This window comes from Dipteris shenzhenensis, chromosome 2 (genome assembly GCF_047967505.1).
Source record: "Dipteris shenzhenensis isolate YYH24624 ecotype China chromosome 2, Dip_SZ_1.0, whole genome shotgun sequence".
In the NCBI taxonomy this organism is placed as follows: Eukaryota; Viridiplantae; Streptophyta; class Polypodiopsida; order Gleicheniales; family Dipteridaceae; genus Dipteris; species Dipteris shenzhenensis.
In genome coordinates this window covers 20,075,660-20,098,707 of record NC_141597.1, presented here as the reverse complement: position 1 = coordinate 20,098,707, position 23,048 = coordinate 20,075,660, and the positions used below count along the sequence as shown (strand labels likewise).

At 43.2% G+C, this 23,048-nt stretch overlaps 2 protein-coding genes across 2 annotated transcripts; both read left to right on the top strand.

The window, feature by feature from the left end:
* The first annotated feature begins 7,567 nt into the window (after positions 1-7,567).
* Positions 7,568-15,307, top strand: LOC147904450 (kinesin-like protein KIN-8A). The gene is made up of 4 exons (XM_087391465.1): positions 7,568-7,984; positions 8,148-8,240; positions 8,325-8,580; positions 15,279-15,307. The coding sequence occupies exons 1-4, from the start codon at positions 7,919-7,921 to the stop codon at positions 15,305-15,307; spliced, it is 444 nt and encodes a 147-aa protein (XP_087247591.1). The 5' UTR covers positions 7,568-7,918.
* A 64-nt stretch (positions 15,308-15,371) lies between these two features.
* On the top strand, positions 15,372-18,206 carry LOC147904449 (pentatricopeptide repeat-containing protein At5g27110-like). Its single transcript, XM_087391454.1, has one exon. It carries the CDS (start codon positions 15,372-15,374, stop codon positions 18,204-18,206), a length of 2,835 nt encoding a protein of 944 aa, XP_087247580.1.
* Positions 18,207-23,048: the final 4,842 nt, after the last annotated feature.

Below are 23,048 nucleotides of genomic sequence, written 5' to 3'. Positions count from 1 at the left end.
TGATGATTGAAGGATCAATTGAGAAGGATCGGGAAATGATTGAAGCAATATTAGAAAGATAGGTTTCCAAATACAACTGAAGTAGTTTCTAACTCCAATTATACACATAGCACAACCCTATAGAATCATCGAATGCACTAGATAGTAATGAGGGTGGTTTGACAATGGTTTCAAGCAAAACATGTATCACTAACATCTGTGCAATGGAAAGTCAACCAACAAGCAAAAAGAACAAAAAGAAAAAAGGAGCTAAGAAAGGTAGTGTGAATTGGCAATCAACTGATGACCCCGAACCAAACCTCACAAAAGTAGATTGCACAAAGAAGGAAGAACTCCAAAGGATGGCATCAAAAAGAGGTCACACATGTCTATCCCATGATGCAAAACCATGTGGCATGCAAGCACATCTCGATCACCCAAGCTCTTGAAGTGCAATACTTTTGCATGAGAAGAGTGTAAAAAGCATCCTCTGCAAATCTCAAATATGGATGCCAGCCATGGAAGAGGAATTGCATGTTACTCATGCACCGACGAAGGATTCCTCAACAAGGGTACAATATTTAGATCCACTCTCTTATCAAAATTCTCAAGGACCAATTCTTGATGTATTCAAAAGGGGTGAACAAGAGGGAATAGGGACACGAGAAGACTTGCAACAACAACTCAAGGCTGTTTTCCAAGACATGTTTAACTAATGCATGAATCCCAATACTTTGCAACAACAGTTGAAATAGCTCATGCAACAACTACAAGAGGAACTGGATCAAAATAACAAACTTACTTCATGCCATGCAAAGCAAAACAATGAGATCCAAGACTTAAAGGAAGAGCTCACTCAACTCCAACAAATGCTCGCAATCGACACCGGCCGCTACTGAATACCTACACCAATTGTCAGCATTCAAAAGAAGGAGTCAATAATATCAAGACAACAAGAAGCATCCCATGGCAAGATATGCTCCATAATAAAGATCAAAGAGGACTCCAAAGACAATCACACAATCAAAACACAACATAAGAAAATGACAACATGGACCCATCGACAGGAAAGGAAAGGGTCATTCAAACACAATGAGCATTCCACCCCATATAATTCGGTGTAATGTAAACAACCAAGGATAAAATCTATCTGGATACAAAAGAAATATGTGCACTGCTTTGTACCAAATGTACCAAATAAACATCAGCAATCTGATAGAAGCTTAGATGGGCATGGATCCCCAAACAATTCATCAAGTTGAGAATCCCCCTATTCCAACAAAACTTGCAACTATTTAAAGAGCATGCAATGAGCTATAGGAACTTTGGGTACCTACACGACAATGTGTGGAACTTGTAGAGAGTTACTCTATGTCCATAAAAAGAAGGCACACACTAAGCATGAAGTCATCCAAGACAAATTTTCCTCAACAAAAAGAGCTCCATTTAATCCCAAGACAAAGTGGACTACTTTTAACACTAAAGAATCAATCCCAAGTGATTCAAAGCATAAAGATACAAAACTACATGCATCAATACAAAAAGAAGAATCAACACTACAAAGGCATGCATAATTGATGGACGGAATACAATCCAAGCATCCCTCATTCAAAATGTAGGGGTTGCACATTTGGCAAATGCAAATCAACATATGAAATCAAGTGTCAAGTGCCTATGCTAGTCTAGCTTGCCAATACTCTTATCAACTTGGTTATAAGACTCGACAAGCTCAACAAAATCCAAAGACTAACAAGAAAGAAGTTTCTCTAGGAGAATTGTCCCCGATGATGGTCTTTTGCACAAAAAAAAGGAACAAGGAAAGGAAAATAAAATTTACATTTAAAAAAGTGGTATTTGGTAAAACTTCATTTGGGATGACCCAATGAAGAGATACGGCTAGGGTCTGGAGCATCTAGAGACCCCCCTCCCTCCCTTTCTCCTCTAGTCATTTTTGCTCGTCCATTCTTTGCAAAGCCGGGCTTGACCGTAGCTCTTTCTCATTCTTCATGCAAGATTTCTGAGGCTTGTAACTAATTCAAATTGAGGAAGCAAGCTCAAGCATCTTGTATTTCCTACCAGCTTTTCCAGTCACCATCTGCCATGCAGCTTTGCCATGAGTTGCCTGCCCAGTCCTGTCAACTCTATCTATTTAGCGATCAACTTTGTATCTTCTTTTCAAGTAGATATAAGGCAATATCGCAAAGTCGTGGATTGATCATGCATAGGATGCTTCTATAGGAATCCACACATAAGAAGATTTTCATTCTAAGCTTCTCTCGTAAACCAATTGATCACATTGATTTATCTCAAAATGCGGGTGTTTTGATAAGTTTTATGCAGCAATCTTTCATTCACGACAAAATGACGTTTAGACTCCTGCTTTTGTGTACATAATTGGAGCAACAACATTGCTCATTTCGGGGCCTTTTAGGTTAGAGACAAAATAGAGATCCTCCAATGAGAGAGAGGCCAACGTTATGTTGGAAATTCTTTTCTTTTTTCAAAAAAATAGACTTTATCTCTCTAGAGATGCTCGACACACTGACATTTTTGGTGATTTTGACCTCTCCAGGAAGACATTTATGACACATTCAAAAATACTCAAGCGGGAACTTCAAAATATTAGTTTATCTATTTCGAGATTTGGTGTAGCATTTATGATAGGCACCTGACAAGAGTGTGCTTAATGGCACCTAGGCACCTGACAAGAGTGTGCTTAAGAAAACTTTCTTAAGCACTCTTGTCAGGCACCTGTTTTGGTCGTTTTTTACCCCTCCGGAAGGCCAAATTTAGTGATTCAAAAGTCATTTCTGGGGGTTTTTGCCTGCTCCAAATGCAATGGTGATGCCAAAACCACCAAATTCCACACCAAATTAGTAGAAAAGCATTTGAGTCCTTGGAAATAGCATTTATATCATACTAAAAACTCTCAAACGGAAACTTCAAAATGTCAGTTTATCTGTTTCATGATTTATATCTCCAATTGAATGCTCAACCGTATAAATTTGTGCTTCTCACTTTAGAAATTTTTAATTTTGAGCCAAGAAAATTAGAAGATCATGAATTTCTTACATGGCCCCAAAATGAGCTTTGCTTTTTCCTAATGATGATTGTCATATCGTGCATATGTTGGCATTTAGAGGGCTTGCAGTTGTCTTGATCTTAGAAAGAAAGTACAGGGTTAATGTGCATTCCATTAAAGGGTTGCTTTTACTATTGTTCTTTCTCCAACTCTAGTACTAGCTAGAGGGTCTAGCTATGTTCTACTAAATTACAATTATTGCAGAGTGACAACTTACAAGGCAAGAGCAGATAGGCAAAAGCCCCATTTTATGTCTACTCCATGTGGACAAAATGTTTGTTTAGCAGGCACATGGATTGGTTGTTAGTAATCTAAAGGTATGTTGTACAGCTGTGTTAAGAAATCTGAAGTTCTGAGCACACAAATCTGAACTATGATCTACCCTTGATCGGTGATTCATAGCATGGTGCTGGTTAAAGGGTTACAATCACACCATCCATCGAAATGATGTTGTGACAATACGACCAAATAGATGACGTAGGTATTTTAGTGAGCTAACTAAGCAATGTAAGTTGCTCCTACCATATTCAAAGACATGTAAATTTCACCTTGTGATCTTGTGGCCTTACTGCGCTATTTTCTTTGTATGTTTTAGTGATAGGCTTATTTTGTTTGAAAATGTGCTTGAACGAAGAGATGTAGATTATCTCTTCATTTACATTCCTATGCAATGCTGGTTGAGCAGGGTAGAGGTACTCATATTGTTAATGTTTGCTCTGAAGATTACTTGAAAATAATCATTCTTGTGAATCAAAGGTTCACATCATGGTTGAGCAGGGTAGAGGTACTCATATTGTCAATGTTTGCTCTGATGATTACTTTAAAATAATCGTTCTTGTGAATCAAAGCTTCTCATTTTTTAAAATCAATTTGCATTGGTTTTATTTGCAGTAGGATCTCTTGAGAATGGAAGTGTCAATAAATCCTACAATTAGAGCTCCCTACCAAAGCATTCCAAGTATGAGTTCATGTGAGCAACAAAGGCCACAATTTGTTCAGCAGCAACAAGGCTTGCCGATTAGACAAGAATACTATCCAAGCTTAAATCACCCACCTCTATCCTCATTTCCACACCCTCTCTAGTAGCCTTTTGATAGAATGAACACCCCTTTTTTGCAATATCAATCAATGGGAATTTATGGATTTCATCCTAGAGATTTCTCACAACATGCATTTCCACAAGCTACACTTCAGCAATCCCGGATGTCATCATTCTCTAGTTATCACGAGGAAGAGGGATTCCGCATAGAATTGGATAGTATTGAATCTTGGAGGGAGAGCACTCAATGCCCTACTGCTAATCCCTCGCCCTATCCTAGCTCTACGGAAACACACAACCCCTTCGATGACAGCCAATAGGTTTCTAACGGGAAGTCAGTAAAGATGAAAGATTGGCCTTCTCTGAAGCTGAAGGAGCTTAATATGAAGACAATAATCCACAAAGGGGAAAGAGATATTTAGCTAGTGAGCTAATTGATTTAGTAAACTTTCGCCTAGAGATGCAACCCAAATTTGAGACTCTAACCACTCATCATGAGTTGTGGGTGACAATTGCCATCAAGATGGGATCAGGGGGTATCCTGTGAGGCAATGGGAAAGTTATAGAGACAAGAAAAGGTACAATGCCGAGTTTAAACGTTTGCTAAGTCAATCTGGATTTGGAGATGATAATGAGGCAGAAGGTGCAGAATATATACTGTTCAAGGATCAAGTTTTGAATGCAATACACAAAGTCATTCACAGAAGGCCAAAGATTGTTTCACAATCTAGATGTTAGAGTGTAGTAGGAGGGGCACGAGGACCCACTTGTGGAGAGGAGTTGCAGGAGGAAGGTGTTTCGGGGATGGGTGGCAAGAGACCAAAGAGAAGCACTCATATCTAGTCCATTGTCTTTGATGCAATGGATAAGGTAATGGATAAGTTTGAAGCACGGCAAAGCCATGAGGAGATGAATGAGCCATCAAGGCTGTTTCCTCACTAGCAAGGCAGTTAGTGAAAGAATCGGAGGAAAGAAATGCTCCCATGCAACAAGAAAGTTGTGTTGATGAGAAAGTCTCTAGTTGGTTTGCTTCTATAGGGAGAGAAAAGTATGCCGCCAATTTTGCAAGGGGGGAGGTGGATTGGGCAGCATTGGTGTGTTTGAAAGAGGAAGACCTTCGAAGTGAGCTTCTCATCCCAGTTGGACCTGCAAGGCACATTTGGAAGGAGATTTAAAAATTGAAGCAAAAAGATGGTGGGGATAGCTCTCAGGTAATTTATATACTACTTTTTGTTTCACCTTGGATGATGTTGACTTAATAAATAAATTGTTCTATTTCTACTTGTCATTTTGAATTATTACCTTAGTAGTGATTGTTTGCGATGAAAACAGGGTTAACTAACATCTCGGAGAGGCTTGCTTATTTTCTCCATTGTAAATACACTACAAGGCAATTGTATATACATGGCAAGGTAAGAAGATAACCAATCATGCAGTATATTCAAGGTCACCTTGAGAGCCTTTTGTGAGTGTTCTTCATTCTCTGTTTATACCTATCATAGTAGGTTTGCTGAGGTGCAAAATTAAGATGATTGTTGTGTTGATTAGTGTTGAGGGCTTACCAAGCAAATGTTTCTCTTTTGTCTGATTACAGGATGTGTGCAATATGGGCAATGTGAAGAGGCTGTCCAACTACTGGAGTTTTTTTAAATTTGTGGAAGCTTGGTGTGGTGACGTGGAATGCAATGATTGCAGGTTATGCATTGTAGGACTTATGATTGCAGGTTATGCATTGACTGATGGTCAAAAAGACTTAGTGTGGTGATGTGGAATGCAATGATTGCAGGTTATGCTTTGCATGGGCTTAAGATTGCAGGTTATGCTTTGCATGGGCTTAAGATTACAGGTTATGCAATGATTGAAGGTCAAATAGACTTGGTGGGGTGCGTAGTAAGCAAAACAGAGCTATTCTCAGTAGGGGATACAAAACATTGAAGCCATAGTCAAGGTAGGTAAAGACCCACCACAACCACAACCACAACCACAGCCATAGCCACGGCCATAGCCACAGCCATATCCATAGCCATAGCCATAGCCAAGGTGGGGGTGCAAAACATTGAAGCGAAGGCACACGTGATTCCATAGCGATAGCTATGGAGCCAAGACCCTGCAAAAGACATGTATTCACTGTAGCCATGAGCCTGCAAAGACATAGGCCACAATAGCCATAGCCATGGAGCCAAGAGCCTACAAAAGACATAATCCACTGTAGGCATAGCTAGCCAAGGTCCTACAAAGAAAGTCCACTATAGCCGTAGAAGGCAACACTGTAGACAGCCGTCCCTCCCAAGCAAAGTAATCAACCTGCTGGAGCATCAACATCCCTTATGTGCTTACTGTTGCAGCAGCTTCTTGCCCATCATTCCATCCCCAAGAAACATGTAATCTCTTCACCACCACCACAAGCCAAATGTACAGTGAAATCTCTTCGACTGCAATGTACAGTGTCTTCAAGGACAAGACTAACGTTCCTCAGCTTGTCCAAGAGCTTGAGGAAAAGTTGAGAGGGAACGGGTTGAGTGCATGATATGTTGACAATCTTCAAATCTTCCCTGTCCATCTCTAGATGTGTTGAGTTTGCAAATTCTTTATTCCACCAAAAATAATGTTGGCATTCACAAATCAAAAGACATTGTTGTCTATTACATCTATTTCATGATTGCATAACCTGCCATTTCAACTCTGCATGTCTGAAATTATTTGCTCCTCTTTATTCTGCTACATTGAGAATGGCACAACTCGTAGATGCAACCAATAGCCTCACATTAATGCTTGCATATCTCTTGCAATTTCTATTCAGCATTTTGCCACTTTGAGCCAGACACAGCTCATAGATGCATCGATTTTCTGTTCATTAGAGTTTTTTGTTCGTGAGCTAGAGACATGCATCGCATAGCCTAACATTTAATGCTTGCATCTCTCTTTCAATTTTCTGTAGGACAACTTTGGGTCATTTAAGGATTTCATATGGTTTCCTTATGTTATGGAACATAGGAAATAGGAGGGAAAAATGGTTGCCCGTTGAAAATAGGAAGGAAACAAGAGGCACACTTGCCTAGGGCAGTGCCCCCAAGTGCTGAGTTGTTCCTCTTTCAAAGGGCCTCAAATGAGCAACTTTCTAGTAGCTAGAGCCCTGCCCCTAGCGGGCAGCAGTGCTAATAAAGGACAAATGACTTTGATTTGATAGACGACGTTTCTTATGAGAGAAGCGGTCCATGTGCTATAAAAACATTATCTTTCCTGAATCCCTATAGCCAAAAGAGAGCATATTTCCTAGTTCTTCAAACGAGTAAATCGACCCGTCTATGATGGGCTTCCTCTCTCTCGTCTCTCTCTCTCCATCGCCAAGTCGAGTCCTACTTTGCCTAGAACCTCTCTCCTCTAAGTGCCACGTGGAACCTTCCTATTAGAAAATATAAATAAATATAAAAGAAAGTTCACCTTCCAAAGAGAGCATATTTCCTGGTTCTTCAAAACCAAGGGGACCTGTGGATGAACATTAAGTGTTCTCCCCTTCTGCTCTACAGCACAGGAGCCCGTTCGCTTTCCGAGAGTCTAGCCTGCATTTCATTGCATTGCATCCAAGCAAATCCTAGCTTCTCTCCTGAAGCACAAGATCAAACTCGCGGAACGACGCGCGGTCGTGACTCACAAGAACAAAGTCCCGTGGGAAGAGCTTCTTCACACAAAAAGAGTCTTTGCAGGTTTCAAATCGCTAGAACTCCTCCTCCGTTCTTCTCTTTTCGGCTGGACCCATCACCTTGCTATACACAAGGAAACGTTTGCATAGAACCATACTGGCGCACAACTTCTAGGCTATGCAGGGCATTATTGCGGCAGCGCTCACACAATATCAAGCCTGTTCAGCCTGTTCCGCCGATGAGGTTGGTGCTCTTGTAGCACAACACTGCTACCATTACATATGTGGAGAAGAAGAAGAAGAAGAAGAATATATTATCGTCCTCTGAAGACCAAAACCGGCCTATGGGACCTCTGAGAGAGAGAAAGAGAGAGAGAGAAGATCTCATAGGGTATGGATGCACACAGGTAATGGCATTGCTTCAGCAGGGCAATCAAAATAGAACCACAGAACCAACAAGAGTGAACGAGACTTCTCCCCGTTCCCCTGCGATCTTGCAGGTATACTTGACATCGAGTTCTCATGATGTCAATTTTGAATTCGAATTTGGGGGTAAAGACTCTGCTTGAACATGGCTGGCACAGGTTAGTGTAGAGTACATAGTGCAACTGCGAGAAGACTCCCTTTTGGCATCTCGCGTTGGAAAGTTATCGCTGATTGACTTGGCTGGTTCAGAGAGAGCTTTAGCAACGGATCAGCGCACTATCAGGTCACTAGAGGGTGCAAACATCAACAGATCCTTGTTAGTCCTCAGCAGCTGTATCCATGCTCTGTTAGAGGGCAAAAGGCACATTACTTTCTCGACAGTCAACAAAATAATACAAAAGACAGAACCTGGAGGTGAAAATTTTCACATAAGAACACAAAATATGTCAATACTACAGTGAGAAAGCCTTCATGCATTAGCAGAAAGCACTTTCCAAAAAGTCCTCTCTCTCTCTCTCTCTCGATCTCGATCTATAAATGTCCGTGCAACATTTTATCACTGAGCGTGTTGTTGAAAGGCGTATATAGCTACTATAAAGTGATACGAAGAAGAATCCACTGAGCGCAGAAGAGAACGGATGAGCGAAAGAGCACTCAATGCAGGCCTCCACAGCTGCACATCCAACTAGAGCGTAGAGAAAGACCTTCCAGCTCTTAAAGGTATTTATCAGCACGCTGCAGCATCTGACTTTCGAGTTTTGGCACTGCTGCTGACATAAGTATGAGGCCGTTTTGGGTGTGGGACTTACACGGGTACCTGTCAAACTTGTATTTTCCTAAACGTCAGCCTGAGTAATTTATCTTTTGGAGAGACTCAAAATACCTTACACTGGGCCGATAGAGCCAAACAGATTCGGACCAGAAGCTACCATGTTCCGGTGTTGATGGAAAAGAGGGAAGCAATCCGCTTTTCTGTGTTTGGATGCTAATACAGCTGGTCGACACACGACTTACTTGTTTGGTGTTTGCATGCTTGCATATGAAGCCAACAGAGAGGCGAGAGAGGCAGAGAGGGAGCGGAGAGCTTACCTTTTTTTGTGTGGAAAGTCTCCTTTTCCAATGCAAAAATCCACCTTAACAAGTCCGCTTTAGATGGGCCCTCAAAGGGCAACTCTCTCGTTGCTATAGCCTGCCCCTAGCGGGGCAGTGCTAATAAAAACCCTATTTCGAACGTTTATACCCCTCCATGACATAAGCCCCTTCCAAGTTACAACCATTTCAAGCTCTACATTTGTCAGGTTTCCAAACAAGCGCTTCATCGGCAGGCTTTGGCTATGGAGGGAGGTGAGCACTCTGAAGGAAGAGGTATCGGCGCTTTGACTTGTTTTCCACGTTGCTCTCCCAATATTGCAAGTATTCAATAATGATTTCAGGCATTCTTTAGCTGGAGTTCTAGACTGTTTCTCTCGGATTGGATTGCAGGGGTGATCGAGCATTCCGTTGTGCTGAATGCCGATATCAGCAAATTGTGGTGGATGAGCGCAAGGATAAGTGTTTTGTGGCAGCTTTTACCGGGGCTACAGTGTTTGGAGCCCCGAACTTTCGCAATAAGGTCTTGGCAATACCTACATCCGCAGCGGCGTAGCGTACTTGGATGAAGGTTGGGCGGGCTTCTGTACGATGCTACTAGTGGAAAATTTTGGTTTATTCACTTGAAATCTCTCTCTTTTCTTTCTAAACTGTGGCTTTCTTGGAGGCAAACGTTCCACCGTCTCCTCTTTTCTCCTGATCTCCTTTGAAGTTTTAAGGCTGAAACATTTTATTTCAGTTTGAAAAGTTCTATACAAAGCCACTAAGATACTTACCGGCTTGTTCCTGCTTTGACTTCTTTTCGAAAGTTTGCATATTCATGAGTGTCATCTAGAATTGCTCTGTGTACTCCCAAATAGACTCTCCTGTCTGTGTCTAACGCTGTCCCAATCAATCAGTATCTCTGACTCAAACTGAAGTGGTAGGAAATGTTTTTGTATTTGTCTTTTAAATTCCAGCCAAGCTTGGACATCATATCTTGTAAAATGGCTGATCCACTGAGAAGCAAAGTAGCAAAATTCAGTTTGGCCTGCTCCATGGTCTCTCTCATGCAAAGTATGTGTCTAGGCTCTTGAATCATCCAAACAAAACCTCGGGTTTATGGTCTCCATCATACTTTGACATCTGCACATGCTTCTCTCCCAACTTGATCTTCTGTCTAGGCTCAGGGGGTCAATGCCATTTGTAAGTGTCCCGAGATGAACTTGACATCTCTGGTTACTCCAATCTTTAGGGCCTCCTTGATGTCTTTCTAGAGTGATCTTTTCTTATCACATCCTGAAGTTCATCCTCATTTTCCTCATCCCCATCATAATCTTGCAACATAATTATCCACACTTGTGAAACCAATGGGGCTGTGGCTTCTTTCCTTCCTTTGAGCTGATCCTTATGTCTTCCTCTGTCTGTATCCTTGGCTGTATGCTTCTCCTTGACTGGGTGGTCACACACCTTATGAAGCGGCGTTTGGAAGACGGTTTACATCACTCCTTACTAGGATGGTGTCTCCATCTCTTGAAGCCAACAAAACCACGGAATCTATGTCAGAGATTACGGAGTCAGTGAAAACCCGCATCGCCAAAGCTCAAGCATCGTACACGCGCCAAATTAACAAATCCAAACGAGATGTCCAATATAAAGAGGGTCAATGGGTGTATTTACGAATTATCAAGGAAAGATTGAAGCAGGTGGGCAAGCGATGCCCTAAGTTGTCTTTCACGTGCTTTGGACCATTCCTTGTCATCCAAAAGATCAATGGCTGTGATCTCTTTGTGAGCCCTTGTCTAGGGACAGTCAGGCACAAGCTACGTAGGTCCATCTTTAGGTCAAGTCAAAATATTAGTCCTTGTTCACTGGTCCCACTGGAGAATAGTAGGGTAGTGTTTTCATCTTAGGATTATAGATAGGTCTAGGTCCAGCCTAGGATAGGAGCCCTATTGGGCCCCCTTAGGGCTGGAACAAGTGAAGGAAATGGGCTGGCGAAGGGCTGCCTTTATAGGCTGCCCTGCACCCCTCCCTAGGCCACCTTTTATGGGGCCAAGGGCTGCTTTTATGTGGCCAAAGGCCCAACCAACCAGCCCCAAACAGCTGACTGAAAAGTCGGCCAGTTTGGGTAGGTTGGCTCAGCCCTCCAGCATGCCCTCATTCCTCATTCAGTCCTCCAGCCTTCAGCACTCCAAACAGCTCCCCTCAGCCCCTCCTGTGCAGCCCTAACACTTCTAGAGTTTGGCCTCTGATCAGCCTTAGCTTTTGGCCTCAGTTCAGCCCTCTTGGAAGGTGTCTACGCAGCACAACGGTCGGGGATTTGGACCAGCAAACAGAGGAAGGTTTGGGTACTGTTTCAGCAGCTCTTTACAGTTATATTTTACAGTTTTGCATAGCTCACTTTTCAGCTCTATAATTGAGTCAGCTCTCAGCTCTCTTTTGGAATATATTACTCCTAGCTTTCACTCTCGCACTCACGTAGTAACCCTGCATTCCCATGGACAGCACAAGCCTCTTCCTTGCCTTGTAGAAGTGCCCTACATCATCAATGTGGACAGCATCAAGGTCTCGGTATTGGTTGGCGTTGCCTCTCAGGTCTTTGGGCCTGCAATAGGTGTGCATAGTATACTCTTCAGATGCATGATTCCGTGCTCTCTCGAAGAGTGTTATTTATATCTTTCAGTTCTCCAACTAAAAACCAAATTCTCCATTGATTGGGGGAGGGTACCCTCAGTGGGTATAGGGACCCAATTGATTATCGACTCTATTCTCTCTCTACCCTCATCTCCTTACTCTCTCTATGGTGCATAACGCTAATTCCTCGCTATAGGTTTAAAGAAGGCCTATTGTGATTACATGATCAAATTACCGTTGCATGTTATATCCATTTACGTTTGTTTCAGATGGCGAGGAGAGAAGAAGAGAAAGGCAATTGAGGGTGGGGCTAGAAGGGGAAGGAGGTTTGTAATGAGGGAGAAGGGATGGGGTGGATGATGGTAATGGGAGAGCCGGGGGGCACCTTTTATGCACGGTGTCTCCTCAGGTGGCTAGAAATCATGAGGTACTGGGGGGTTAAAGTCTAAGGGAGATCAAAGATCTCTCCGTCAGGTGTTGGAGGTCTTCTTGAGGGGCTTGCTTTGTCTACTACTCTTGGGTGGGAGGAGTGGTGGAGGCCTTGGGCTCGTTTGCTATCATCGACTTGCATTGCATCTTTGGTTCTTTGTAGTTCTCTTGCTAGCATAGTTAACAGGGAACGGCATTCCGTCTTCTTGGAATGTGGAAATGCCGTTCTAGAAAGCAAGCCGAAATTGGAACGGCCTCGAAAATGTTCTCCAATTTTTTTAATTTTAAAAAAAAGTTGTTTGAAAGTTTTAAATGGGTATTTTAGAGCTTATATCGAAAGTTTAAAGCTGTAAAATGTTAGTTTCTTTCATTTTCTAACATAGTTTAATGTTATATGATGACATGTCGTGTATGACGTGGTGTTCCGGTTCCGGTTCCGGTTCCCCCTTCTCGAAACGTTCCCGTTCCAACACTTGAATTTCTAGATCGTTCCCGTTCCCTGGTAACTATGCTTGCTAGGCTTCTTGTAGTCCGCGAAAGTCCAAACCTCCTTGGATGGTTCAACCCAAGTGGTCTATGACTTGTGTTGTTGTCTGTCTATGTGGGGAGGTCTAACCTCTCAACTTTCTCAATGCTGTCTTGGGTGGAGGCATGACCTACATTGCGAGGGCACAACTCTTGCATCTGCACCTGAAGCATTGCCCTAGGAGGCGTGAGACCTCGACCTTGCCCCCATCCAAGGTCTCTAGAAGAATTGCCTTTGGCAAGGAATCTAGAAACTCCATGATGACCTTGAGCCGTAAGTTACAATGATGTGCAAGGATCCAGTCTACTACAGGCATGGACTCCAGCACGGTTTCAAAGCAAGCTCCAATTGAAGACAAAATGGGACGATGTGCCATCGAAATCTTGAGAAGCATAGTATCACTAGAAACCTCGGCACTTGCGTTATCTCCCTGTCATCTACTGTAAAACTGTGGTACCAAGGTATGGAGAAAACCATATGCAGGCCAAGGAAGATGGGGCTCTTCTCCACAAGGGCGTGGTGAAAGGGGAACTCAGCTAGAAAAGGAAGACTCCTCTCCCATAGATGGTGATGTCTTAGATGTGGTCACCCTCAGTGCCAAACTGGCCTGGATACAATCACGAAGTTAGCTCTGAGTGGATGCAGCCCACCATTGCTCTGCCTTGAAGGGACGGTTTGCATGTCTGCACCTATTGCTTGTCTTCTGGGGAGAGGTAAATCTGAACGGTTGGGGGAGGTTGAGGGAGCTGCCATCAAAGCCCCTCTATCCAGATCAAAAAAGTCACCACCAAGATTACAATTCACAAAATCGAAACAAGACCTGCTCGTGCTAGCAAAGAGAAAAAAGGGGAAGGTGGAGGTGGAAGGGAACACTTGGCTGTTAAGGCTTCCTGAATGGGAAAGGGCATAGAGGTAGGGCATGAGATGGCCCAAAGGATGGGCACAAGGGCTGGGGCAAAGACCAGCAATGGACTAAGGGATGGGTGGGGGATTTTATACACCCCAGCAAACCTGATCGGCCAGGTCTGGTTGGCCATGGCAGACCGAAAGTCAGATCAGATCCAAAGGGGGGTCGGCCACCTCTTATCAGCCTTACCCGAGTCTGTTTGAAGGGCCTATTATGGAGCCTCATATGCAGACCATAAGGGGGTAGGAAGGCAAGTGACTGGATTCGGGATTGGAGAGCTAATAGTGAGGAGCCTCCTCCTAGTATGGAAGAGAATAGCCTCAGTAGATCAGCTCCAAGATGAAGAATTGAGCTACCTTTTGGACTCTTTTAAGGCCAATGAAGCCTTCTATTTGAGAGAGCAGCAGATAGGGAAGCATCTGGAGGCCTTGATACTGACACCAGTCGAGCAGCATTGGCTGTCCATGTGGTAATGAATCATGATTGAGAGGTTACTTTCGTACTCCCAATTCGGACCATACTTACACATGATTAGGCTGTCTATCTGGATGTGGACACGTGTACAAGGTGCCACATCAGCAGATCTGACAAGCAAGAGGCTGTTATGTGGGCAACATGCTCGCTGCCACATAAGCAGCATTAGGGGCTGCATGAAGGAGTACATGGAGGACTGTATAAGGGCAGCGCATCCATGTGGGATTTGGCTGCCATATGACCAGCTTCCTTCATAGCCACATCCATGAGGACTGGGGTGCCCCAGCAGAGGGGCTAGTGTGCAGGGCTGGAGGGGCTTTTATGAGCCAGCAAGAAGAGCATTTACATCTGTCAGAAACAGACCCAGGTTGGGCCAGGGCCTGGTCAGCCAAGAGATTCGGGTTGGCCAAGACAGGTTGGGGGGCCCAGGAGGGGGTCCGTATGGGGATAGGCCCACCAGAGCAGTGGGGTCCAGTAACGAGGCCAATCGGTCTGCTTTACAAAACCCAGTTGACTAGAACCAGAGGAGGGAGAAATACCAGCCCACCCTCCATAAAAATAAAGGTCTTGAGTCCTTGTACTCCCAAGCTAGCAAGCCACTGAAGCCCCAATGAAAGGCACGGGGGAGATAGAGGAAGACAAGAGCTGAGTAGCAGCATCAGGCACACGTCTTTGTACTGATCTTGTGGCTGCAGGTGTGAGGTACCTAGAAGGTTGATTTTATATTTGGTTTAGTCCACTACTATAGAGCTTTATAAAGACTTCAGTTTTCTGTCTGCATTGTGTGTTATCCTCTAGATTTGTGTGTGACTTCTTTGGGTATACTTGTGTCTATCTTAGGGTGAGACGTTGCATGTTGCGTGATTCTGCTGCGTGGTTGGGCTGTAGCAAGATAGCATTTAACAGGAGTGCTGCTGTCGGGAAAAAATGAGGGGGGTTTTGACAGGGGAGGCTCTCTTATTAGACTCTTACATGTATGTTCTAAATGTGGGTATGAGTTATCTTCATTCGGGCCCATGGGTGAAAATATATTTGTACAGTATTCTGAAATGTATTGTGGTGTTCCTGCAGGGGATGCATGTGTCAAGAGACGTCATTAGGGAATGTACGTGCCGCCCAGTTGCCAGATCTTTCATTTTAAGGTCCCCCTTTAAAAGCCGGGGGATGCATGTGTCAAGAGACATCATTAACCGGCTTTTAAAGGGGGACCTTGAAACGAAAGATCTGGCAACTGGCCGGCACGTGCATTCCCTAATGATCAGCAGTGGACTTACGCCCGTGAACATGTTAAATGATCACCTTATTCGGCTATTTGCCTCCTGTGGGAGTTTACTAGAAGCAAATCTAGTGTTTTGTAACATCTCAAGACCAACTGCTTACTCTTGGCAAGCCATCATTTCGGCACATGCCACTTTCGGAGAAACTGATAGGGCCTTTGAATTGTTTCATGCCATGCAATCAGAGGGAATAATTCCAAACAGATGTATTTTCTTAGGCATTCTCAAAGCATGTGCCAATGAAAAAGGCATAAAGCAAGGCAGGGTGATGCATGAACAGATCGTCAAAAGTGGACTGGATGCAGATGTGGTGCTGGTAAACACCCTCATTGATGTGTATGCTAAATGTGGGAACTTGGAGGAAGCTCACAAACTATTTGACGAGTTGCCAGATAGAGATGTGGTATCGTTCGGTGTCATGATTGCAGCATATGCACATCGTGGATGTGGTCCTCTTGCTATCGAGATATTTAATAAGTTGCAACAGCAAGGCATGAGACCAGACAAGGTTACATTTTTAAGCACCTTGAAAGCGTGTAGTAGCATAGGAGCCATAAGGCAGGGCAGGTTAATTTATGACCAAATTATCAGAACTGGACTTCAATCAGATGCAATTATTGGGACTACAATCATTGATATGTATGTGAAGTGTGGGAGCCTTGAGGAGGCCAAAAAAGTCTTTGACGAACTTTCCAATCGAACTATAGTATCATGGGGCGCTATGATTGCAGGGTATGCTGAACATAGAGAGGGCGTTGCTGCTCTCAAACTATTTGAAAGCATGCAGTTGGGTGGGATAATACCTGATAAGGTCACTTTTTTGTGTATTTTGAAAGCATGTGGGAGCATAGGAGCCATAGAGCAGGGTAGATTGATACATGGCCAGATCATCAGCACTGGCATGGTACTAGATGCTGTCATTGGGAGTACTCTGATTGACATGTATGCCAAAAGTGGCAGCTTGAGTGAGGCACGCACAGTCTTTGACAACCTACTGAATCGAGATGTGGTGACATGGAGTGCAATGATTGGAGCTTATGCCCAACATGGTGATGGCTTTTCTGCTTTTGACCTCTTTCACAAAATGCAAGAGGAGGGGAAAAAGCCTGGCATTGTCACCTTTGCTTGTACCTTGAAAGGGTGTGGTGGCATAGAAGACATAGGGCAAGGCAGACTGGTACATGACCAGATCATCAGAAGTGCATCTGAATCAGATGTGATCATAGGGAGCACCCTCATTGACATGTATGCCAAATGTGGGGGCCTCGAGGAGGCTCGGAAAGTGTTTGACACCTTGCAAAACCGAGATGTGGTGTCATGGGGCTCCATGATTGCTGGATATGTTCAGCATGGCCTTGGCCTTCCAGCTCTGGAACTTTTTAATGAAATGCAAGAAGAGAGCATAAAACCAAGCAATGTGATTTTTTCATGCATTTTGAAAGCATGTGAAAGCATAGGATCCATAGACCAGGGTCGGCTCATTCATGATCAGGTCATTCAGAATAACCTTGAAACAGATGTGGTCATTGGCAACACCCTTGTTGTAGTATATGCTAGATGTGGGAGCCTGGAAGAGGCACGCAGAGTCTTTGATGAATTGTTGAATCTGGACAGTGTCTCATGGAATGCAATGATTGCAGGATATGCTCAAAATGGGCATGGCCTTCCTGCACTGGAACTTTTTGCAAAAATGCAACAAGAGGGAATGAAGCCAGACAAAATGACATTCTCATGCATCTTGAAAGCATGTGGCAGCCTGGGAGCCACAGCAAAGGGCAGGCTGATGCATGACCAAATACTCAGAGAAGGATTGGAGTTTGATGTGGTTGTAGGAACCACCCTTGTTGATATGTACGCCACATGTGGCAGCTTAGAGGAGTCACGCAAAGTGTTCAACTCATTACTTACTCGTAATGAGGTGTCATGGTGTGCAATGATTGCTGGATATGCTCAGCATGGAAACTGGGGGCTTGCTGGGCAATGTCTGCAAGATATGCAAGGCCAAGGTCTCAAGCCAGATGATAGGATCTACACCATTATGCTTGCAGCCTGCAGTCATGCAGGACAAGTAGAGGAAGGTCGGCGGTACTTCAAAGCTATGAAAGAAGATCATGGCATCACACCCAGCATAGAGCACTTTAATTGTATAATTGACCTTCTTGGCAGGACAGGTCACTTGAATGAGGCTGCAGAGCTTCTTGAAACTATACCAATTCCACCCGATATTGCAGGGTGGATGTCTCTACTTACTGCATGTAGGAAATTTAGCAATCCTGAGATAGGTAGGCATTGTTTCAACCAAATTGTCCGCTTGGATCCTGATGTGGCTGCTGCATATGTGTTCATGTCCAATATTTACGTTGATGCTCAGATGTGCAAAGATGCCTACAAAATACAAGAGCTGAAAAGATTTATAAATGCATGGAAGAAGCCTGGGAGAGCTTTGATTGAGGTTAGCAGCAAAGTGCATGAATTTGTTGTGAGTGATGAAACTGACAAGTCAGGCAATGTGATATTTGCTAAGATAACAAGATTAAGAAGATTATTAGAGGATGAAGGATACACGCCACAGCTGGATGTGCTGCTGGGATCCAACAGAGAAGAGGGTGAGGAAGGCACCCTTCCGGAAAGCTGGCCTCATTTGGGGGGGAAGAGGCATGGATTCAGCTTTTATAAAAATTTAGGTGGCCTGGATTTAGAATACAATAAATGGACTGAATGAAAATCTGTTCAGTTTTCTTGGAAATTGTTTTTCCACTTAACACCATTTAAATTACACACACCAGTCCCATAGATCCTGAAGGGTCTCACACGGACTTTAATACAATCATATCATATCATCTCATCTCTCTCTCTCTCTCTCTCTCTCTCTCACTCTCTCTCACACACACACACACACACACACTTTTTTAGTGAAAAGTTTTGATTGATTATATTACAAAATTAGCAACCTCACAACAAGGCAGCCGAAATTACATCAATTGAAAATCTCAGTGTATGCTAGATATACATCATGATGGTTTTCGGAGGCAACATTCCACTCTTGATCAAATATTCACCCTACGAGCCATCATCAAGGAGGTGAGATCGAGATCCCAAAAAGCCTACACATAGTTTGTAGACTTTTAGAATGCCTTTAATACAACCTGATGATTAGGAGACTCCAAGAGATGCAAATCCCAAGGGACATGATCTAGGGGGTGATGAGTCTATATGAGTCTGTCAGGGGGAGAGTGCGGGACTTGGAGCCTTGTTAGATTGGATTGAGAGCACGATCGGAGTGAAGCAAGGATGTCTCCTTTCATAGATACTCTTTGGGCTCTACATTGATGAGATCATGACTTTCATTGATCGCATGGAAGAGGGGATCTTTGCTTGGTGGTCTAATGATGCAAATATTGTTGTATGCAGATGATAGTCCTAATTTCCTCTTCAACAATAGGAGAGGTCCTAGAGGTGTTTTACAAAGAGAGAGACCTAACAATAAACCTTGGTAAGATCAAGGTTATGATCTTTAACATGGCACGGGTAGTACTTCACTGACAGTTTCAATTACCAAGGGGATCCGGTTGAGATTGTACAGTCGTACATCTATCTTGGGGTAGTCTTTGTGATGTAGGAACACAATGCGTGAGAGAACCAAGAGCGCGTACGGTGTGGATAATGAATGAACACTATGAGTAGCCATACATCTAGTGACCTCTGGGTAATATATATGACCCACAATGTCACATAACAAGAAAAAGTCGAGACTAGCCTACATGTCCATACCATTGACATAAAATATCCTACCTACCCTCCCTCAATCGTATGAATGTGATACTTCGGAAATGTCTCAGAAGTACCTAGGGTCCTAAAGTACCATGGTTGCACACATGGATCCATGAAAGGATATAGCAACCTAGGGGTAGTGTATACATGGTCATAATGTCATTTGACTACCCTCTTGATATTGTGGAAATGTCCCTCATCCCTAGCTTCTCTTGAAATTGTATCATCAAAACAAAATGATAGTAGTTTTCAATATGCTTCATGCGAGCATGAAACATTGGGTTGTGAGCAATGGTGATGCATGACTGACTACCACATCATGTAGATGTGGGAACATCCTTTTGCGAATGATGAATGTCATACATGAGTTTCCTCAACCACATGCATTTTGTAGTGGCTGCAACTGTTGCCTTGTTCTCCACTTCACTGGATGAGAGTGAGTTCCTAGGTTGTTTCTTACTTTGCCATGAAATAGAAGTGTTACCCATGAAGAAACTTTATCCCGATGTAGATCTTCTGTCATCACAATCTCGTGTGCATTCTTGATCAATAAAACCATGGAGATGTACATCATTACCTGTAGCATAATGCAAACCACGGTGAATAGTCCCACATATGTATCGAAGGACCGTCTTGGCTGCATTCCAATGGGTGACAGTAGGAGATTGCATAAATTGTGATAGCAAGCCTGTGGCATAAGAAAGATCTTGTCCAGTAGAGCACAAATAGAACCAGCTACCTAATAAGCTTCTTAGTAGTATCATACTTGCTAAGTTAGGCTAAGTAATTGCAATGCCATGTGCCTTTTGCAAAAACTCAAGTCCCAAACAATAATGTAGCAGTCCTAGATTAGTCAAACTCTTAAAATAGCATGGTCTTGATGGTTGCAATCTTCTCTGCACTATTACCTGTGAGTATAATATCATCCACATATAAAATGAGGATGACTTTGTAGTCATGTTTTTGCAAAACATACAAGTTGGACTAACCTGGAGTATTGCAAAACTAATGTGATAGTAGGCACAACATGTATGCGATGATACCAAGCACATGGTGCTTGTTTTAAACCATATAATGCTTTTCGCAACTTGCACACTTTGTGTTCTTGTCTTGCAACACTAAAGCTTGGGGGTATACCTCCTCTTTGAGGTCTCCATTCAAGAAGGCTATCTTGACTAATATATTGGCCAACCATATGAGGCAGCCATGGCCACAACACACTTGATAGTAGTCATCTTGGCCACAAGACACCTATTAGTAGTCATCTTGGCCACAGGAGCCAATGTCTCCTCGTAGTCGATGCCTTCTGCTTGTGAATATCCTTGTACAACCAAGCATGCCTTTTATGTTACCACTTCACCTTGTATACCCACTTTGTGCTAATGATGGATCTACCCACTAGTAGATCTACTAGTTTCCATGTTGCATTCTTCTAGATAGAAGTTATTTCTTATTTCATTGCATCCAACCATAGAGAATTAGTATGTGCTTCCTAAAAATTAGCAGGCTCCTTTGGAGCTTCCATGACTATGGTCATCAATGCATAGTTGACTTTGTGTTGCGGCACCCCTGGTCCTGCCAAGAGTGGGTTGATCGCCAACATCTTGGAGAGTGGGTTTTGCCCATCTGGGAACTAAAATTATTGGTTTTTTTGCTACTGGAGCAGGTTGAGACTTTGGTCTCCTTTGATAAGTGTTGAGACTTTGGTCTCCTTTGATAAGTGATGATTTGCTGTCCAACCACATTTTCATCCGGTTGCGTGCACATCTGTTGTTGTCTTGAGTTTTCTGTTTGGAGTTGCAACACATCATCTATAGCCTCACTAAAGTCAATGACAACTAAAGTAGTTGGATCCAAATTTGAAATATCTTTCATGTCAGTGAAGCCCTCAGCTTCATTGAAAACATTTCTACTGACAATGATACTTCGTGTGGCGGAATTCTAGAACCTGTAGCCTTTGCTTGCATTTAGTCCCTTTGTTCTCCAACTCAAACCTGTTTTTGTCCTTCACTAAAGCATATGCCACTGAACCAAAGATACAGAAGAGTCCAACCATGGGAGGCTTGCCATATAGTGCTTGAAAGGGTGTGATGTCTACCAAAGCCTTGGTGGGACATCTATTCTGAATATATGCAGTTGTAGCCACAGCTTCTCCCTAAAAAGATTTAGACAAATTCCTTTGAGAAAGCATGCACTCCAAGAGAGACCTATTTTTCCTCTTTGCCACAAGATTTTGTTGAGGATTGTATGGAGTCATAAACTGATGCTTTATGCCCTACTGTCTCAAATAGTCATTAAAGGCATGTGACACATACTCGGGCCTCCATTATTTGAAAGCAATCTTGGCATCCAATTTGTTTTCCATCGATTGCTTATATTCTTGAAAGAAATAAAACACTGCAAACTTCTTTTGCATCAAGAATACACGTGAGAAGTCATCAATGAATGTCACAAAATATCTCTTCCTTGCATGTCTGGCCCTATTGACATCGGAATGTATATGTGCAAGTTTCTCTGTAGCTCTCACTGCTCCATCCAAAGGGAAGGGTTGTCTATGCGTTTCGCCCATAACACGATCCTCACCAAATTTAGATTTTGTGCATGTAAGCTTGGGCATACCCTGCACCATGTTATGTTTAGATAGGTATTGCAAGTTGCGAATATTTATGTGCCCAAACCATGCATGACAAAGAGATGTTGGAACTGTAACAGTAGTTGCCATAGCTTGAGCTGAAATGGGTTCAACATCAAGTGTATGCGCACCATCAGTATCTATGCCTATGGAAACCATGGCCACATCTTTGGTTGGATCCTTGATCTTGTATTGCAAATCGTGAAACTCAACTAGCATGCATTGTTGAACAGCAAGTGTAGGCACATAAATAAGATTCGTATTAAGTCCTAGCACATGTCGCACATTGCGAATGAATTGTGCTTTGCCATTGGGCAACCGCATAGAATATCACCAATCCGAGATACCTCTTGCTTTGTATCATCGGCACATGTCACAAATCTTTCCACAGATGGAGAAAGTCTTCAAACCACTCCTTGCGGGGAGTCATGTGTTTGGTAGCTCCACTATCAATACATCAGGCATCTGCACTACAACCATGGCTTGACCACGAGTTGCATGTGTGTCATCAGCATCCTGTACTACAACCATGACTTGACCACTTGTTGGATGTGCATCATGAGCATCCTTTGGTATCTCAGGTGGGTTTTTTTCTGTTAGAGTCATTTCCCCCTGCATAGGAGCTCTTTCTTGAACAAAAACACATAATCCTTGTCATGTATGACAGTGTGTGCTTGCTCAGGTGATAGTTAAACATCATCAAATGCTATAGCAACATTTGCCTGTTCCTCCTCAATGGGTGGAGGTTCTCTGCCATCCAAAAGCTGCTTTACCCACTTCGGGAATGGCCGTTGCCGTTGTGGTTCTGCAGGCTCTTCTTCATCTTCTTTATCTTGAATCCTCCCAAGCACCATTGGGGGAGATCAGTTTGTTGTTGGTGGTTGTATTGGATGGATATCCTAGTCCTGGTTGTCTGGGAAGGAAGCATCCTCCTGCAATTGATGCGGCTGTTCTGAGAAGACCACATCGCGACTTACTATTACCTTCTTGGTAACAGGGTTATAGAGACGGTAACCTTTTGCTCTTCACTGTAGCCCAAGAAAATACATTTCCGGCTCTTCAGTTTTCATTTCGTCCTGTTAGCATCAGGGACATGCACAAAACAGTCACATCCAAAAACTCTGAAATGTGCAGCTGAAGGTTTCTTACCAGAAAAGGCCT

Excerpts from the sequence above, each read along its gene's own strand:
- LOC147904450 (XM_087391465.1), top strand. The coding sequence starts at position 7,919 with ATGCAGGGCATTATTGCGGCAGCGCTCACACAATATCAAGCCTGTTCA. Across the intron at positions 7,985-8,147 it reads CAGCCTGTTCCGCCGATGAG|GTAATGGCATTGCTTCAGCA; the intron begins GTTGGTGCTCTT and ends GGATGCACACAG. Across the intron at positions 8,581-15,278 it reads ACAAAAGACAGAACCTGGAG|GGGATGCATGTGTCAAGAGA; the intron begins GTGAAAATTTTC and ends GTGTTCCTGCAG.
- LOC147904449 (XM_087391454.1), top strand. The coding sequence starts at position 15,372 with ATGCATGTGTCAAGAGACATCATTAACCGGCTTTTAAAGGGGGACCTT.